Raw genomic sequence first — 19,863 nt, forward strand, 5'->3', positions numbered from 1 at the left:
GGGTTTCCTGTCACTCTTTAAAAACACGATACGCCCAAGCGAACTTGGGTTCATGCGACCGCAACAAGAAAAAAAAATTCTTGTGGTTCTTTCTTTGAGTGATACAGAACATTGCCAAAGCTTTGATACCATTGTTAGGTGCAGCGGAATGAATGTTTGAACTTTGCTCAAGATGAGTGCTCCGAACTGTGCTCAAGGATTCCTTTTACTTACGGAAGGGAGAGCCTTCCGTTCCTTTAGTGAGAGAGTGCAATGGACACAAAGTGTGTGGACATAGTGAATGGAAGTGCATGAGACTAAGAGATAGAGAAGAGAATACGACACCAGAGACGTTGTAAAACCCTCCTCCGAAGGCCCCGCTCTCTATGGCAAGAGCGGTCTACTTATGATTGCACAAATCTATACAATGCTTGGACTTGCCGACGATGTCGACGATGATGAGGACGACGACGCTGAAATCTAGAAACTCTAAGGGCTGAAATCTGCAAATCTTTATCTGCTGAATTCTGATTCTATGTCGATGGCAACGATGCGACGACGACGCATTGAAAACAAAGATGCTGAAATCTGCGTTTTCCGGGCTGAAACTGTAAACCTTGCGGAAACTGACCGTGCGGCGAGGAACTGCTGCAAGAAGGTGAGATCTACGAGATTCGGGGGTTCTTCTGCGATGTCTAACGGCTGAAAACTGAAAACGCTGGTGTTGCTTGAGGTTCCATCGCGGTAATCTGCAAAACGCTGAGGTCGGTCTGCAAATCAAAAACGCTAGGACTGAATTCTGTGCTTTTGCAAAAACGCTAGACTTCTACTATGTCTTGCTATCGCCGGGTTGGTCTGCAATGCAAAACGCTGGGGCTGATCTGCAATGGAGAAAAATGCTGGCTGTCCTTGGCTGAAAACGCTAAGTCTCCTGCCGGGGGGGGTCTTGCTGAGAAGTTGCCTATTGAGCAAGGTGCTCCTGTTGCCCTCTTCTGACAATAAGTGCTAGCGCTAGGTTTCTATTTATATAAACTTAGCAAAATTACCCTACCTACTTTCTAACAAAAGTCACTTAAAAATAATAAGTGAAAAATGTCAAAAATAGGAAAAATAGGCTAAATGCATTGGAAAACTCCCCTGAAGGATTTTGATGGATTCTGATGGGAATGCTTATGACAATGTTTTGTGCAACCAGAGGATATGCATCTAAAGTAAGTGTCTGGACATGCACAGTCTGCGAACAGACTCACAAAAGTGCCAGATCACTTCTAAATCTAGACTGACTGGACTAACTGAATCCTTGTCGTGTTGTAGCTTGTCCATGGACACATAGGATTGGATTTGTCACGTGACAGGGAGGGTCCAAAAAACCTCCTGGTGGGGAAAATTCTTCTTTGCCATTGCCATGCTCAACACCTCCATGCGAAGTATCCGTTCCGCTTCGGGTAATGACCATACACTGAAGTCGTGGGTTCTTAAGTTCACGAGGAACTTGGGTTCTTGTGGGTCTTGGTTCTTGAGTTCTTGAGGTTCTTTAGGGTCTTGAGGTTCTTGAGGTTGATCTTTAGCTTGTAATCTGTGTTAGCGAAGGATCTTCTCTTCAGCGGAGCTCTTCTCTTTTCCGCGGGCGCACCCCTTGGCGGCCTTGCACTCACACCAAGGTTACGTTTTTCCACCTCACGTTGATTGGTCAACCAGTAAGTGCACAGTCCGCTCTCAATGAGTGAAAAGAGAATAAGGGGAGGTTGGACAAGCCCTTCTTTCTTGGGTTTCCCGTCTCTCTTCAAAAACACGATTAAGAATCGACACACCCAAGAGAACTTGGGTTACGTGCAACCACAACAAGCAAAAAAAAATTATGTGGTTCTTTCCTTGAGTGATACAGAACACTGCCAAAGCTCTGATACCAATGTAAGGTGCAGCGGAAGTGAATGTTGAAATTTGCTCAAGATGAGTGCTCCGAACTGTGCTCAAGGGTTCCTTTTATTTGCGGAAGGGAGAGCCTTCCGTTCCTTTAGTGAAAGAGTGCAATGAACACAAACAAAGTGGTGAACACTGTGAATGAGGGTGTTGAGACTGCGAGATAGAGAGAGAAGAATACGACACCACAATGTTGTCAAACCCTCCTCATAAGGCCCCACTCTCTATGGCGAGAGAGGTCTACTATCGATTGCACAAAACTCTACAATGCTTAGACTTGCCAACGATGTCAACGACGATGAGGACGACGACTGAAATCTGAAAATGCTAAGGACTGAAATCTGCAAATCTTTATCTACTGAATTCTGACTCTCTGTTGGTGAAGACAGCGATGACGACGATGTGACGACAATGACGCTGGAAACGCGGATGCTGAAATATGTGTGAATCTGCAAACTACGCTAGATTTGACCGTACGACGAGGATCTGCTGCGTGAAGGTGAGATCTACGAGGTTTGGGACTTCTCCTTCGGTGTCTAGCTGCTGAAAACTGAAAACGCTGATGCTCACTATGGTTCTGTCGCGGAGAATCTACAAAACGTTGAATGGTTATCCTGATGCAAAAACGCTAGGGCTGAATGTTCTCTTGCTATGGAAATCTGCTAACTCTAGGGCTGATCTACTGTTTTGCAACTGCAAGGGCTGATCTACTATGCAAGACGCCATGGCTGGTCTGTCATGCAAAAACGCTAGGCCTTGTTGCTAATGCAGAAAACGCTAGAGTCTCTTGTGGGGGTCTTGCTGAGAAGGTGCCTGTTGAACACGAAGTTCCTGCTGCTTCTTCTGCCAGATTTGCTAGCAGAAGAGGTTCTTGAGGGTCTTGAGGTTCTTGAGGTTGATCTTTAGCTTGTAGTCTATGTTAGAGAAGGATCTTCACTTCACCCGAGCTCTTCTCTTTTTCGCGGGCGCACCCCTTCGCGGCCTTGCGCTCACACCAAGGTTGCTTTTTCCCACCTCACGTCGATTGGCCGGCCGCTAAGTGCACGGTCCGCTCTCAATGATTGAAAAGAGAACAAGGGGAGGTTGGACAAGCCCTTCTTTCTTGGGCTTCCTGTCACTCTTCAAAAACACGATTAAGAATCGACACGCCCAAGAGGACTTGGGTTACGTGCGACCGCAACAAGCAAAAAAAAAAAAAAATGTGGTTCTTTCCTTGAGTGATACAGAACACTGTCAAAGCTTTGATACCAATGTAAGGTGCAACGGAAGTGAATGTTGAGCTTTGCTCAAGATGAGTGCTCCGAATTGTGCTCAAGGGTTCCTTTTACTTACGGAAGGGAGAGCCTTCCGTTCCTTTAGTGAGAGAGTAAAATGGACACAAACAAAGTGAACACTGTGAATGACGGTGCTGAGACTGAGAGAGAGAGAGAGAGAGAGAGAGAGAGAGAGAAGAATACGACACGAGAATGTTGTCAAACCCTCCTCCGAAGGCCCCACTCTCTATGGCGAGAGAGATCTACTCTTGATTGCACAAAACTCTACAATGCTTGGACTTGCCGACGATGTCGACGACGATGAGACGGGCTGAAATCTAAAAATGCTAAGGGCTGAAATCTGCATATCTTTATCTGCTGAATTCTGACTCTATGTCGGTGACGACGGCGATGACGACGATGCAACGACGACGCGCTCAAAACGCAGATGCTGAAATCTGTGTTTTACGAACTGAATCTGCAAACTACGCTGTATCTGATCATGCGGCGAGGATTTGCTACGGGAAGGTGAGACCTGTGAGGTTTGGGACTTCTCCTACAGTGTTTATGTCACAAAGTGATGACGTGGCTACGGACAACAGAAACCCTAATTTTTGCCAAAAACCCTAATTTCTAGAAATCGCGGAGGCTTTTTTTTTTTAATTTATTTTTTAAATGATGAGCGACGCAAATCTTGCTTTTTCTCTACACAATGAGAAAGAGAGAGAGAATGCTTTTGCTCTCAAGTTTTGACTCTCTGTGAGAAATGAAATGAAATGAAATGTTATATTAACGTCTTCAAAAGGCCAGAGTGACCTATGAGACCAAACTGATACAAAAGTGGTGAATCTGTTACAATGTCTGAAAAGTGTGAAAGTAAGAAAAATAAATGCGAAAAACTAAATACAAAGTATTAGATAAACTTCTTAGGAGCATTCTTGGTGTCTGGCTTGAATACTTCTAATCCTTTGTTGTAGTCTCCTCCGATGAAGTGTACTTCTGCATCTCGGTCGTGGTCGTCTCGATTTCCTAAGCTCAATCGCCCTGTCAATGAGGGTGCCTTTTGTATGAATGTGGGTACTCCTTTGTGCTTGCTGCTGGCCTCTTGCTTCTCCTTCCATTCCTGCTTCTCTCGATCCGAAGAAATCTGTGATCTACCTCTGAGGCTGTAGTGCTCTTTGTCTTCTCATTAGGTTATCCCTGTGCCGATGTAGTTCCAGTAGGTACAGGCCTAAGCACCTTTGATCTTGGTATTGCATGACTCTATCTAGAGGTCCAAAGCCTTCTTTAAATAGGCAATGGAAACGCCCACGTATCTCATAGTATATGGTGCAATGGCATATGTAGTGTAATTCTGTCTCCGGCTCCATTCTGCATAACTTGCAAATTCTGTTCTCAGGTGGGATTCCCCTAAATCTGCCAAATTCAATTTCCAACAATTTCCAGCTGGTGTGAGGATGTACGAATCTGACCAATAGCACATCTCAAACCATGAGACAGGTGGGTATCCATGTAGCTCGGGCGATTGCTTTTGATTTGAAGCTTTTGGGGCTCTGCTTTTGGGCATCCCTTGTAACCTTTAAATTAGTGGTGAGGGCCTCACTTCTCAGAGCATTTAGACGCAGAGTCTGAGAGTGAATCCCGACCCACTCTCTTGTACTTTGAATTGATTAATACAAAAAGAAATACCGAAAGGGGCGCCAGTCTTTGGGACCAATATCTCTAGGCACGGAACTCCACCGGGCCAGTGCAAATCTATTGTGATCTGTGAATTGTTTTGAAGTGGTTATTTGGTTGATTCTTGACTTGGAGTGTCCAAGTTTGTTACAGTGGTATCAAAGCACGGCCGATTTCTCTTCTACGAGAAATCCAATCCCCAATTTTTTTTCCGCGTCACCTATGGCTTCACGCAAGGATCAATCGACTCCCTCTGCATATGGAGATGCGGGCTGGGATCACAACGAAGATTCAAACAAAGAGTATGGCCCTCCTCGACGTACTCATGCGGAGCGGTGAGAGATGGAGCGTCGCCAGTTGATCGGCGATGCAACAAAGATGATGCTCAATTTTGCGAAGGACCCAAAATTTGCAAAATATATGAGCGAGACTTCTTTTCAAGAAGTGCATGAGCAGTGGCAGAAAACCACTGCACCCACTCTCAAGAAACCTTCTGCTCACAAGAAATATTCAGAGAAGAAATTAGAAGAGGTGGTTGATGCACGGATTGCTCAACTTTTTGACGCGCAAAAGAAAGCCAAAAAGCACGGCAAAAAGCAAAAGAAAAGCACTGACTTCCCGGGATATTTGGGTCGTCGGTCGACTTTTGACAAGGCAAAGAAACGAAAGAAGCGTGTTCGATTTGAAGGAATATCCAGTTCTTCTTCTTCTTCTTCTGACAGTTCTTCTAGCTCTTCAGATTCAATCGAATAAGACAGAAAAGGTAAAAAGCGAAGCAAGAAACAAAGCTTCGGAAAGGGCAAGAAAAAGGCAAAGAAGACTAAATCTCGCCCAGAGACTGACAGTTCTACTACAGATAGCTCAGATTCTCATGATGGAAACTTCTATACGAACAAGAAGAATTTTTACAAAGCCAACCAGTATGACTTTCTCGAAGATAAAAGCAAGAAAGTCCAAGAGTTTAAGGAAGGTGGCCACTCGATCAAGTTTGATACTTTTTCAGGATACTCAGATGCTTCGAAGGCTTTGTCTTTTATACAACAGTTTGACATCGCTTTCGGGGGAGGACGCTATTCAGAGCACTCCAAGATTCGGAGAGCTGCCTCTTACTTTAAGGGGAATGCTCGTACTTGGTGGTCCACGCTTCTTTTAAACAAGACTGCGCTAGTTAAATGGCTGAAATTTAAGAAGCTTTTTATTTCTTCTTGGTTGACGCAAGAATATGAACGAGATATACGAGCTGCTTGGAACCATCTTCGGATGACCAAGAAAGATACAATCAATGCTTATTGTGAAAGATTCTGGAGCTCTTTTCTACCCGCCTCTTCATTCAAGAGATCTCGTTCAGAGAACAGATTGAGCCGTTTACCTTGGGTCTACCTACAGAGATCCGAGATCACTGCTTGGAACAGAAGTCAGCTTCTATTCAGGAGTTGATGAGTCATGCGAAACGAGGCTTTGCCATTCACTCTGGCAGTCTAACCTACCCCACAGATGAGGCCACAATGAGCCGAACAGACTTCTGGAAATGAAAGTAGAAAGAAAAAGAGCAACCTAGAGAAAAAGGATGCACGACCCAAGCTTACTCCTGAGGAGAGAGCTCGCTTCGTCAGAGAGAGGAAGTGCTTTTGGATGCAGGGAACAGGGACATATCTCCGCGAAGTGCCCTAAAAAGGCACAGAAAGAACAGAATGATAAAGACGACGACAGGCCTGAGAGTTCGAGAGCAGTTGAGGAACGTGGCAGAAAAGGCAGATAGAAAAGCAGAACTGGTACCACATGGCATGGGACTTGCACCGAATCAAATGAATGAAAGTACAAACTTTGCCACTTTTTGGGGCGAAGTGAAGGATCAGGAAGCTCTTTTGAAGGAGCCAAGGCCAACTTCTTTTCACTTGGAATTGGCGGCTCAATTTTGAATAACGCCCAACAGACTGACGCCACAAGCGGAGGTAGTTAGACTGACACCCGGATGGGATGTTGCCATTACACCGAGCATTGGCAAACTTTGTTTGCAATGACAGAGGTGTTCAGGGCACGCGAGTGACGTTCTACTCGGAATCCCTTGGTACCACCAGAACTACGCAGTGGTTGACTACCGGGCCGAGAAAGCGAATTTGACAAATGAAGGGCTCAGAAATTGTACTTGATGAACTTCAGTTTCTTTACTCATTCTTTTGGGAGAGAACTGAACGATGGATAAAGGTTGAATATGTTTTGACCTGATCAAAAAAACGCCAAGATTTTTTTCTCCACACTCATGCCGATTGCTTTTCAGAGGGCCTGAAGATCAAACCATTGATCTAATACCTGGAAGCACTCCACCGAACCAGCCACCTTACTGTGTGAGCCGAGTACAGAATGAAAAGATTATGAACCCAGTGAAAGACCTCTTGGAAAAGGGTCTTGTCCAGCCTAGTACTTCACCGTATTGCTCTCCAGTGTTGTTGGTTTTGAAGAAAGACGGATCTTGGAGAATGTACATCGACTTTAGAGCTCTCAACAAAATCACCATCAAGAACAGATTTCCGATTCCTAGGATCGATGATATACTCGACAGGTTACAGGGATCCTCGTGCTTTAGCTGGATTGACTTGACGAGTGGATATCATCAGATCAGGATAGCGCCAGGAGATGTCTACAAGACAGCTTTTCGGACGACTTTTGGGTTATTTGAGTTTTTGGTGATACCTTTTGGCTTAACCAATGCTCCTGCGACATTTAACCGGATGATGGACAGGATTTTTTCGAGAGTACGGGCTATTTGTTGGCAATTTCTTTGACGACATCATTCTTTTCTCCAAGAATGAGGCAAAACACAGAGATCATCTGCTTCAAGTCTTTCAGGCATTACAAGATCACAAGTTAGTGATTAATGCAAAAAAAAGTGAATTTTTCCTACCAGAGATACACTTTTTGGGACACATTGTGTCAGCAGCAAGAGTGCAAATGGATCCGGCCAAGATAGAGACTATCCGTGATTGGCCCGACTTGAGGACTGTCCATGAAGTTAGAAGCGTCTTGGGACTGTGTTCGTACTACAGGCGGTTCATACGAAAGTTTGCAGAGGTTGCTTCCCCTTTGCATATCTTGACACAGAAAGGAGTACCTTTCTCGTGGGGATCCACAGAGGTGACTGTCTTTCAGACATTGAAAGAGAAATTGACTACGAGACCAACTTTGACTTTGTCGGACTTGCAGAAGTCATTTGAAGTATATTGTGATGCTTGTGGTCATAGTCTGGGTGCGGTCTTGATGCAAGAAGGCCATGTCATAGCTTACGAGAGCCGTTTGTTCTCTAGGCCGGAGTTGACAGCACAGATTTATGAGAAAGAGCTTTTGGTGGTTATCCATGCTCTTACTCAGTGGCGGCATTATCTACTCGGAGCAGATTTTACTGTCTTTACAGACCATCAGAGTTTGCGCTACTTCTTGCCACAGAAGCAACTTTCAGAAAAGCAGGATGCTTTGTCTCGGAAGCCGTTGGTTCTGGCTATTTCCGCGATACATCATAGGAGCTTCGAGGATATGGTCGATCAGTATGCCACAGATACAGATTTTGCAGATATTTTCACACGGATACGGGATGGGGAGACAGTAGCTGGATACTCCCTTCGGGAAGGCTACTTGATGAAAAAGACTATGTTGTGCGTTACACAACCGTTGAGGGAAAAGGTTATGACTGAATGCCACTGTCCACCTTTTACGATTCACCGCGGCATTGCTACCACCATGAAGGGGGTAGAGAGATACTTCTTTGGGCCGAGACTCAAAAAGGATGTGGAAGAGTTTGTGCGCAGTTGCTTAGTATGCCAGAAGGTCAATTTTGACAGGCATAAGGCACAGGGATTGTTAAAGCCTTTACCCATACCCACCCACCCCTGGAAAAGTATTCCCGAGAACACAGAATGATCACGATGATTTTCCGATTACATGGCACGTCTGAGACGATTGTCTCCGAAAGAGAACCCAGATTTATGAGTTTGTTTTGGAAGGCAATTTGGGAGAAGATTGGCACGCAGTTGCAGTTCTCGTCATCGTTCCACTTGCAGACTGACGAGCAATTTGAGATTACCAATTCAGTGATTTTAGATTTATTGAAGTCTTGTATCTCAGATTAGAAGACTCAATGGAAAAAGAACTTACCTTTGTTGGAATTTGCCTACAATAACACGATACACTCTTCGACGGGGAAGACGCCATGTGAGATTGTTGAAAGTGCTGCGAAGGTTCCATCCTTCCTGAGCACGAAAGATTAGATATTTGAAGCGGATGAATATTCGCTAGACTTGGATACGCATTTTGCCAAGGTTCGCAAGACTTTGCAGGAGTCTCAAGAACGACAGAAAAAGGCAGCGGATTGCCATCGTCGCGACTTGAAATTGAAGGAGGATGATTGGGTGCTCTTACGTTTTGAGAAGGCACGCCTAAGAAAGAAAAAGGGAAAGGAGAGGCTTTTTCCAAAGCTTAGTATGCGATACTACGGACCTTTCCAGATTACTGAAAAGATAAATGATGTCTCCTTCCGATTGAAACTGCCAGATACTTGGAGGATTCACAATGCATTGCATGTGAGTCTCTTGAAACCTGTTAAGGGTGATGTGTCTGATGATGGGGAGCCTGATGAGCAACCCGCAGTGGAAGAAAACAAGGAGTGTTCCTGAACAGATTTTGGCACATACGGATATTAAGAAAGGTAAATTCCGAAGGCGGTTCTTGGTTAAGTTCAAGAACTTTCCTGCATTTGATGCGAAGTGGATGGAGGAGGAGGACCTAGCAGATACTCCTCGGATTGTGAAACTTTACCTCAATGTTTTGGTTTAGCATAGTCTACTCCAAACGGAACCCAGAAATTCAGCTTGACCGAAGATCTGGTGCAATGGGATGCACAAGAGGGGAGTTACTCCGCTCCTTTGTCAACAAATGCCTTGATTTTGATACTAAAGTCACTGATGTCTCTTTGAGCTTCAGGGATACTGAGAGCTGACAGTATTCTGCTGGATGACTTTATGAAATGGAATTCCTGATTATGATATTGATTTGTTCTTGACTTCTTGTGAGTGCAGGAACTGATAGACGAAATGACTGCAACATTTTGGTCTACTTGATCTCGAATAGACACGGTTGCAATAGGGGTTAGTCAATCGGACATCGATGAGGTCCTGATTGGACCTAGATGTGATTGCTAGCTACATTGCCGATAAATCATGGTCTAAGATCCGAATGAATGTTGAATGTCATGTGATGTCTGGTGATGTCCTATGATGTCGTGTGATGTGACTGTCGATTTGGTACATGTGCTAGATGTGTGTCCCTAGTACGTAGGTACTAACAATCAGTGTCTGCTAAGACGATTTATGGCTTTTGTCAGTTTTGCAAGCGTAATCGCGGTCGATTACAATGCTTTCAAGAGGGGGGTATGTCACAAAGTGATGACGTGGCTACAGACAGCAAAAACCCTAATTTCTGCCAAAAACCCTAAAATTCATGCAAAACCTAATTTTTGCCCCAAAAAAAACCCTAATTTCCGGAAATCGCGGAGGCTGTGTGTGTGTGCGCTTTTTTTTTTTTTAATAAAACGATGAGCGACGCGAATCTTGCTTTTTCTCTACGCAATGAGAAAGAGAGAGAATGCTTTTGCTTTCAGGTTTTGACTCTCTGTGAGAGAGAGAGAGCAATTGCTTTTAATTTGAAGCTTTTGGGGCTCTGCTTTTGGGCATCCCTTGTAACCTTTAAATTAGTGGTGAGGGCCTCACTTCTCAGAGCATCTGGACGCAAAGTCTGAGAGTGAATCCCAACCCACTCTCTTGTACTTTGAATTGATTAATACAAAAAGAAATACCGAAAGGGGCGTCAGTCTCTGGGGCCAATATCTCTAGGCACGGAACTCCGCCGGGCCAGTGCAATTCTATTGTGATCTGTGAATTGTTTTGAAGTGGTTATTTGGTGCTGTCGCGATTGATTCTTGACTTGGAGTGTCCAAGTTTGTTATAGTTTAGCTATTGAAAACTGAGAACGCTGATGCTCACTGAGGTTCTGTCACGAAGAATCTGCAAAACTCTGAATGGTTATGCTGACGCAAAAACGCTAGGGCTGAATGTTGTCTTGCTGTGGAAATCTGCTAATGCTAGGGCTGATCTGTTGTTCTACAACTGCGAGGGCTGATCTGCTATGCAAGACGCCAAGGCTGGTCTGTCATGCAAAAACGCTAGGCCTTGCTGCTAATGCAGAAAACGCTAGGGTCTCTTGTGGGGATCCTACTGAGAAGGTGCCTGTTGAACGCGAAGTTCTTGCTGCCTCTTCTGCCAGATTTGTTAGCAGTTCCCAACCTAGGAAGTGAAAAATGTCAAAAATAGGGAAAATAGATCTATGCACTGTAAAATGCTCCTGATGGGTTCTGACTGTAATTTGATGAGCATGTTATGTGCAACTACTCTAAGTGTCTGGACATGCACGGTCTACGAACAGACTCACAAAAGTACCAGAACACTTCCTAATCTAACTAAACTGAACTGAACCCAACCCAACCCTTGCCATGAAGTAGCTTGTCCACGTACACTTTAGGAGGTCTTTGCCCCCGAGCATTGTATATACGCCCATCACTCTAGGGCTATCTATCTTTCCATTGCACACTAAGTAACACACTCTCCATTGTGTGCCTTGAGCTTCCTTTGTCTTCTTCACGCTGTGTTTCTTTGCAACCCTAATTCCAACAATTGGTATCAGAGCAGTTACGTCCTCCCGGGCTTAGTCGCCAGCTACTCCAGCACACGCTTGCTCACTTTCTCTGCTTACAGTGAGGTTTGGCGAGCGTTCTTATTTTTGATTTCTGATTCGGGCTCATTTCGGCCTATGTTTCCACTACAACAAGGTTTGCACAGGCAATTTCGTCATTTTGTGCAGAATTTTTGTCAGTGCCGTTTTCTGTATAACAGGTCCCTTTTAGTCTTCTACGGTTTGTGCTATATAGCACGTGTTGTTCCCGCTCCATTTCTCCTATTACGAGCAGTTTTCACATCAGGTGTAACATTTACCATGGCTCACAACAACACAGATGTCTTCAAGATGTTTGCTGCTGAGGACAGGTTGAATGGGGACAATTACCCTATGTGGGCTTATATGATGCAACACGTTCTTGTGTCAAAGGGCGTCTGGAATATTGTGCAGGGCATTGATGTACGTCCTGGTTCTGAGGATGCAGGCGATGTTGAGGATGTTGCAAGTCTTGCTGCAAGGATTGTTGCTATTAGAGTTGTTTTGCTTACGGCAGAACAATCTCGTTGGGATGTAAAGGATGCGCAGGCTCATGCATTGATTGCGTTATCTGTGAAGCGCACCATTGTTCCTCACATTCGTTCAGTAAAATCTGCAAAACAGGCTTGAGATATATTGGCTGGTCTTTATGCAAGTCGCAATGAGGCTAAAATTGCTTTGCTGCGTAAAGAGCTAGAGTCGAAGATTATGCATGAGGAGGAGGATATAGACACTTTGCTTGCTAGTGTCAAGGATATCAATGAGCAACTGATTTCTGCAGGTGAAGTCATTTCACACAGTTCCCTTGTGCAGATTGTTCTTGATGCCTTACCAGATTCTTACCAGACTTTTGCTAGTACTTGGAGACTTATGATCCAAGGAAATCCAGAAGTTGTCAAGTTTGATGCATTATACACATTGCTGTTGCAAGAGTCACTTTCTAGAAAAAACAGGACTACGCAGCGTGCAGTTGAACAGGCTTTTATTGCTTCTTACAGAAAGGGCGGTAACAATAATGCAGCCACTTCTTATGGTTCTGCTGCGAGTGGCAAAACTTCTATTCCTAATGCTTCTGCTGCCAACACTTCGTCTGGCAATTTTGGTAATAAGGGCAAAAAGAAGATGCGTTGCCATTATTGTAAAGCTAATGATCACTTGATCAAGTTGTGTCCTAAGTTGAAGGCCAAAGAGGCTAAGAAGAAAGAGAGTGGTTGGTTCCATTGCAAATGCTGGTTTCACAACAAATGCAACCATTGTTAAGTCTTCTGTAAAAGGAGACTGTAATGCTGATGTTGATGCAGAATGGGCTTTTAGTGCAGAGTGCACTTACAATCCTGTTGTCCATGATGCATGCTTGTCAGTTGCTGCAGATTCACATGTGTGGTATTTCGACAGTGGTGCTACAAAGCACATTACCTCACATCGTGAATTGTTCACCTCTCTCGAGTCTGTACCTCATAGAAATTCAGTCACTTGTGCCAACAATGCCTCTTATCCGGTTCAGGGAGTTGGAAAGATTGTGCTTACTGCTGCAAATGGCAGTTCCTTCACACTTGTTAATGCACTTTATGTACCTGGGATCAAGAAGAATCTCTTGTCTGTATCCGCACTTGCTAGACTTGGACTTGTAGTCAAATTTGTGGATGACAGATGTACAGTTGATGATCTCAGTTTTGATAATGAAAATTGTTGCATCTGGCTTTTTGTGCCGTGGGCTGTACAAGCTTACTTTGTATGACAAGTGTGGACAAAACTTTGCAAATGCTGTTGCAGATTCAAGGGCTATTTCATATGCAAAACTTTGGCATGCACGTTTTGGTCATCTGAATTTTGCCAGTTTGTTACGTTTGCAGAAATCCGACATGGTTGCTTCTTTGCCGCCTCTTGAAGTACCTATCAAACATGTTTGTGAAGGCTGTATTTTGGGTAAGATGCAGCGTTCTAAGTTTCCAAAGGATGGTTCAATTCAAGCCACATGTAGGTTGCAACTTGTGCATGGTGATGTTTGTGGGCCCATGCAAACTCCGTCCTTGGGCAATTACCTGTACTTCGTGACTTTCATTGATGATTACTCCAAGCATACATGGTATTTCCGCTTAAAGCGAAGTCCGAAGTTTTCATGTGCTTCAAACAATTTCTGGCTATCGCTGAAAATGTCTCGAAATGCACTATGGACACCCTTCGTTCCGATCGAGGGGGGGAGTATATGTCTCATGAATTCAATGCATTTCTAGCTAGTCATGGGATAAAACACCAATGTACAATGCCTTATACACCTCAGCAAAATGGTGTTGCTAGAGGACAAACAGGTCACTTACGGAAATGGCACGATGTATGGTCAAACGTCAAGCTTTGCTGCATTCCTTTTGGCTCGAGGCCATCATGTGTGCCACTTATGTACTAAGCAGGTGTCCTACGAAAGCTTTGCAGTCTATTACTCCATATGAAGCATGGCATGATCGAAAGCCTTCTATTGAGCACATGCGTGTTTTTGGTTGTTTGGCATATGCTTTGGTGCCACAAACACAGCGCAGAAAATTGGATGATAAGGATGTCAATGTATTTTTGTTGGTTATAGTGTTGAAAGCAAAGGTTACAGGTTGTATCATCCGCAAACAAAACATATTCTGGTTTCACGGGATGTAGTGTTTGTGGAAGATTCTGTTCAGCCCTTGCTGTCATGTACTAGAGACAGTAATGTAAGCTCACAAGACATTTATGACACTTTGTTGCCTCTTTTCAGTGGTGGAAATACGAATGTAAGTTCCAATAAGGCAAATGTACAGCCTATGGGGGTTTCTGAAAATGTTACAGATCAACCTATTACTGATGCAGATGTACATGATGTACTTGATGAGGAAAGGACTGAAAATGAGCAGGCTAGAGGTATGTCAAAATGGCTGGTGCACACTTTGCGTGACAGTAAATTGGATGCACCTTTGTCTAGTCGTACTCGTTCAGGCTCTCGCCATGCATCTTATGCATCAGATTGTTATGCTTTCGTTGTGTCTAGCTTACATGATGTTGATAGTTCTCTGTCTTTTGATGAAGCACAGAATTCAGAAAATTGGATGGTTGCCATGCAATCAGAATATGATGCACTTATAGAAAATGACACATGGACTTTATGTAATTTGCCTCCTGGCAAAAAGGCCATTGATACGAAGTGGGTTTACAAGTTGAAACGCAAGCCGAATGGTCAGATCGATCGCCATAAGGCTCGACTTGTTGCAAAGGGTTATGCACAGCAAAAAGGCATAGATTATGAAGATACCTTTGCTCCCACTTGTCGTATGACTATCGTGTGTTTTCTATGTGCATTGGCAGCTCATTTTGGTTGGGATGTACATCAATCAGACATTGTTACTGGTTTCTTGAATGGTGACATATTTGAGGAAGTTTATGTAATGCAGCCTCGCGGTTTTGTCATAAAAGGACAAGAGGAAAAAGTGTACAGAAGTAAGAAGGCTTTGTATGGGTTGAAGCAATCTCCTCGTGCTTGGTAAGAGAAAGCTGACACTCATTTGGTCAAACGAGGCTTTCGTAACAATCCAACAGAAAGCACATTGTATGTAAAGTGTGAGGGTGATGTACTTCTCATTGTGGTTCTTTATGTCGATGATTTGCTGATCACTGGGCCAAATGAGAGACATATTGCTGAATTTAAGGCTGATTTGAATGCTACTTTCAAGATGAAAGATTTGGGGCTGTTGCATCATTACTTGGGTATACAATTTAAGCAGTGATGGCGGTATTGCCTTGTGTCAGAAAAGTTACATAGAGACATTGCTATGTAAGTTTGGACTTGAGGATTGCAAACCTATTGCCACTCCCATGAAAACAGGTTTGAAGTTGAGTCTACATGATGCTGGCGATCCTGCTGATGTCACTCTTTATCAAACTACTGTTGGCTGCCTCATTTATGTATGCAACACGAGGCCGGATATTCAGTTTGCAGTCTCACAGGTCAGCAGATTTATGCATAGCCCAGGGTCTAAGCATTGGCAGGCTATCAAGAGGATTTTCCGCTACCTTAGTGGCACTTTACATCTTGGCTTGTTTTATCCCAAGGGGGGATCATTGCCGCCAGACTTGCATGCTTTTTCGGACTCAGATTGGGCTGGTTGTTTTGACACGCGAGTATCCACAAGTGGTTTTTGTTTCATGCTTGGCAATTCATGTATATCATGGTTGAGCAAGAAGCAACCTACTGTGGCCACTTCAAGTTGTGAGGGTGAATACAGGGCAGTCTTCACTGCTACGGTTGAGTGTGTATGACTGAGACGCCTTATGTCTAATTTGGGTGTTGGACAGGACACTGCCAACACTATCTACACTGACAGTCAGAGCGCATTGGCAGTTGCGAGAAACCCAATTTTTCATGCTCGCACAAAGCACATTGAGGTGCATTACCACTATGTCAGGGAGAGGCTCTCAGCAGGAGAGGTCAGCTTGGCTTATGTGCCAACACAGGACAATGTCGCATATCTGTTCACAAAGGCATTGTCTCGTGAGAAGCTTGAAGCTTTCCGCGAAGCTTTGGGATTACTCCCCTTTGTGGATTGATCATGTCCTCAAGGCATGGCACTTCCCTTTACTCATGTGCCAGCTCTCGTTCACTGCATCACTCCAGGGGGGATTCGTTACCATATATATGTGGTAGTGATGTGTGTGAACACACTAGAACCGCCGGGGCATTTTTTCCCTCTTTAGGAGGTTTTTTTCCCCCGAGCATTGTATATACGCCCATCACTCTAGGGCTATCTATCTTTCCATTGCACACTAAGTAACACACTCTCCATTGTGTGCCTTGAGCTTCCTTTGTCTTCTCCAAGCTGTGTGTGTTTCTCTGCAACCCTAATTCCAACAAAAGTCTGTTCAGTTTGTTCTTTTCTATTGCACGTGGTGTTGTCTTGTGACACAACACTCTTACCATCTCATTTAAACTTTGGATGTTATAGAAAACTGACATCTCACCAACGTGTTTCTTCAACAAATCATCCTTCTTGGTCTCTTGATGTGCCTCACTGGACAGTGATTGGTTTAATGTCGCGCAATCTGTAGCCAGCTAGGGTCACACGCTCAAGTACCAAGCAGCTAGTGGGCCAAGGTGCACTAGTGTACCTAAGGGTTGTCTTAGGTTGGTGGACCTAAGTGCACCTAGTGTAACTAAGACACCACGTGGACTAGTGGACCAAGGGTGAACAATGACCGTGTGGGCCAAGGGTTATCCTCCAAGGGTGAACAATAACTGTGTAAAAAAAAAATTGTAGCCGACGCAAATGCAACGAGCCAATCGCTGGATATTTCCAAAATATATATATTCAAGGTGGAGAGCTCACGGGGCTTTGGTGGAAGGAATCATTCACCCTTGGTCCAAGTGGCATTTGGGCTACTCGTCCCTATCTCTTGAGTTTGTTTGATGAGTTTTGGCAATTTGTTAGGCTAGATGTTTTGATTTAACGTTGTCTTTCACTGTCCTTAGTACTTATGCCATACTTTGTGTTCCTCTCATGTCTCCAACAAGTATCACAAAATATTACAATCTTATTTCAAATACCTCATCAACGCTTTTTAAATCCAAAAATGGTGTGTTACGTAGTGAATAGCTATCCATACTCACAAGCCCTACAGAAAAGAAACTGAAGGGAAGTAGAAAGTAAGAAGGCAACAAAGCCCCACACACATGCCAAAAAGCTGTTGTTACAAAAAATTAATCTTTAAGCAAAATTGTTGACCCTAATTTGACAACCAATATGGCTTTGATAAGGACCAGCTCGGAAAGGCAGCCACAATCTAATTTAAAAGTCAATGACATGTCCTTGTCATGAGTTACACTTCGAATAAACAGAGTCTTAAAAGCAAAAAGCATTATATGTAGGTAAATCAGCTTACTTGACCATGAAGATACCGTCTGATAGAAGGAGTTGGTCTTGCTTTGAAAATATCATCAGTGGTGAGGCAATAAGTGATGCCCAATGGGGGCAGCATTCTGAACTCCTCACCATCACTTGCGAATGGTGCCCAATCTACAGGATCTGTCATGTTGGTGACTCAAAACAAGAGGCACTTTGCTAATGATTGCAACCTTATGCTCAGCTTATGAAGTACAAGGGAGCTACCCTATCCTCAAACTATGCTCCTCGTGCAATGAAGAAGGTGAAAAAATGGCGATGCTGTTGTTGGCAACAGCTTGATCCTGCACGAACATTACTGAAATTATTTGATAAAGGTCGAATAAAGTGTAGCATGCCGAGAAATAACTATGATTACCAGCAAGTTACGGGTACCTTCAAATGATCAGGGCAATGCTCTCATTCCTCTGAGGCATCGTGAAGAACCGCGTGAGGGAAATGTGTTGTAGGGAATCGCGACGCCGAAGGCAAGGCATCTAAGGCCATAACTGAAGTTCTGAAATTTTCCAGAGAGCAGAGACATGTGAGCCACGTGGACAGAGAAGAGCGTGGCGGAGGGGGCGAAGAGCTGGAGACGCGAAGGTGTGATATGGCGAGTTGCGAGCTTCCTGATTATTTTGGAGGGAAGCGTTCAAACGGCGACATTCGTGGCTCAAATTTGGCTTCCTGACAGGTGTCCGTTCATGCAAGTCCCTTGAGAGGTCCGTGTCGAGGAAAAATCATTTTCTCAAACATACAAATTCCTTTCCTTGAATTTGCCAAGAGGAAATTTCAAAAAATTGAGTTATTTTCCCAATTTTTTACTCTATTTTTCTCTATTTTATGGCAGAATTTTTCCTTTTCCCCTTGCCCTCAGCCGGCATTTTTGAAATTGAAAACGACACGATATTATAGCATCTAAGGCAACACACCCTTATACAAACGACAAAAGGTAAACTCGGCCAAAAAAAGTAAACTCGGACAACATCCAATGGCGCACGCTGTTTTTTAATTTCGATCCTTGCTTGTGCGTCGATCCCACAGCTTGGGCTTCATTAAAGACTCTATGGTCTTTTGTGGTGCTGATGGACGGTTGTCGACATGGGATCAATGCAAAGATGGCCAATGCAACGCCATTGATAGAGCCAAATGATGGTGGGATCAACAACATGGAGCCGATTGCACATATCACGAGGATGGCGAATGGCAAGGCAAAAGTAAAGTGTCAATACCAACCTAGATAGAGCTCAATGTCCTATCACTACATTCTCACGCAATTCATTCATGTGTGACATTTGCATTCACTAGAATATAGTTGTAAACTCTAATACACATCATGTCCAAGTTTACAAATTATCTTCGAGTTTACTTTTTCACAAATTAGACCTTTAATGTTTACATTTTAGAGTGAAAGAGAAACAACATTGGTCACAATCGTGTTTCCACTTTAACCAAACATTTCTTTCAATGAAAAGTTGAGCGTGAGAAAGTGTGTCACTCATGATGGAGACTTGGAGCATATGTAAGGTTTGTCCCTCACACACCTTCGGATCAGAAAATCCACTTGTGGGACATTGATCTTAGATAGGGGACTTCGTCGAAGACTCCGTGCCCTTTAGTGTTGAGGTCACGTCTCTATTTCTCGCACCTATTGTGGGTTTGGTATGGTACGGGGTGGAGTGACATCATCACTTAGGTCATACAAGATGCCATGGCTGTGCCAGCACATAGTGACTGGAAAAAAGTGTGAGCAACAAATCTATAGTGGCGTGCCCCTGAAGATTCTCTCTAGAAGCTCAAACCACTTTATTCCTTCTCTCCATTGGCTCGTCCTTTTCCATTTATAATGGAACCATAGGAACCTCATTTTGAGAATCATCTATTTTTGATTCATCTTCAGGGTTGAAAGGACTTTCGTATGCATTGGGAGGAGATGGAAGGCTATCTAGAATGACTTCTGCTTGAAGACCATTGTAGATAGTTTCCTCATAAAAGTGATCAAATTGATCCCCATTACCTTGGAAGAATACATTGCCATAATCTTTTATTCCTGACCTATGTTCTGCATTAGACATACCCTAGATTGGTTCTATCTGGTCTTCTTCCCAATTGTAGTCGATTGATTCAATGACTACTCCTTCAGGGTTTTGCGATGGAGGTTTGCTTGTGTTGTCAATTAGTTTGTTGCGATTTTTGTGACAACAAGCAATATTGTAGTGATCTCTTTCGTCCTCCCACAAGCTGCTACGCAACTTTTAATAAAGCCACTCTGCGGCTTCTCAATCTTCTCGCCCCGGTTCAACGTCTAAAGAATCTCCATGTTTTTTTTTTTTTCCTTTAAATTTCAAGACATTTGAGAGCAGACGCTTGTTTAAGTGACCCGGACG

The 19,863-nt window shown here is 43.8% G+C and overlaps 1 protein-coding gene across 1 annotated transcript in view; it reads right to left on the reverse strand.

Annotated features, from left to right (window-relative positions):
- LOC147450319 (uncharacterized) overlaps positions 1-18,141 on the reverse strand; it is a 93,539-nt gene extending 75,398 nt beyond the window's left edge. The window contains exons 1-2 of the mRNA XM_086519579.1: positions 17,873-18,141; positions 17,478-17,781 (exon numbers count right to left, since the gene is read on the reverse strand). Coding sequence (XP_086375705.1) covers positions 17,478-17,627 — 150 coding nt within the window. The 5' untranslated portion in view covers positions 17,628-17,781; positions 17,873-18,141. The remainder of the gene's footprint in view (positions 1-17,477; positions 17,782-17,872) is intronic.
- Positions 18,142-19,863: the final 1,722 nt, after the last annotated feature.

Source organism: Adiantum capillus-veneris, chromosome 9, assembly GCF_014529385.1.
Source record: "Adiantum capillus-veneris isolate H3 chromosome 9, ASM1452938v2, whole genome shotgun sequence".
NCBI lineage: Eukaryota > Viridiplantae > Streptophyta > Polypodiopsida > Polypodiales > Pteridaceae > Adiantum > Adiantum capillus-veneris.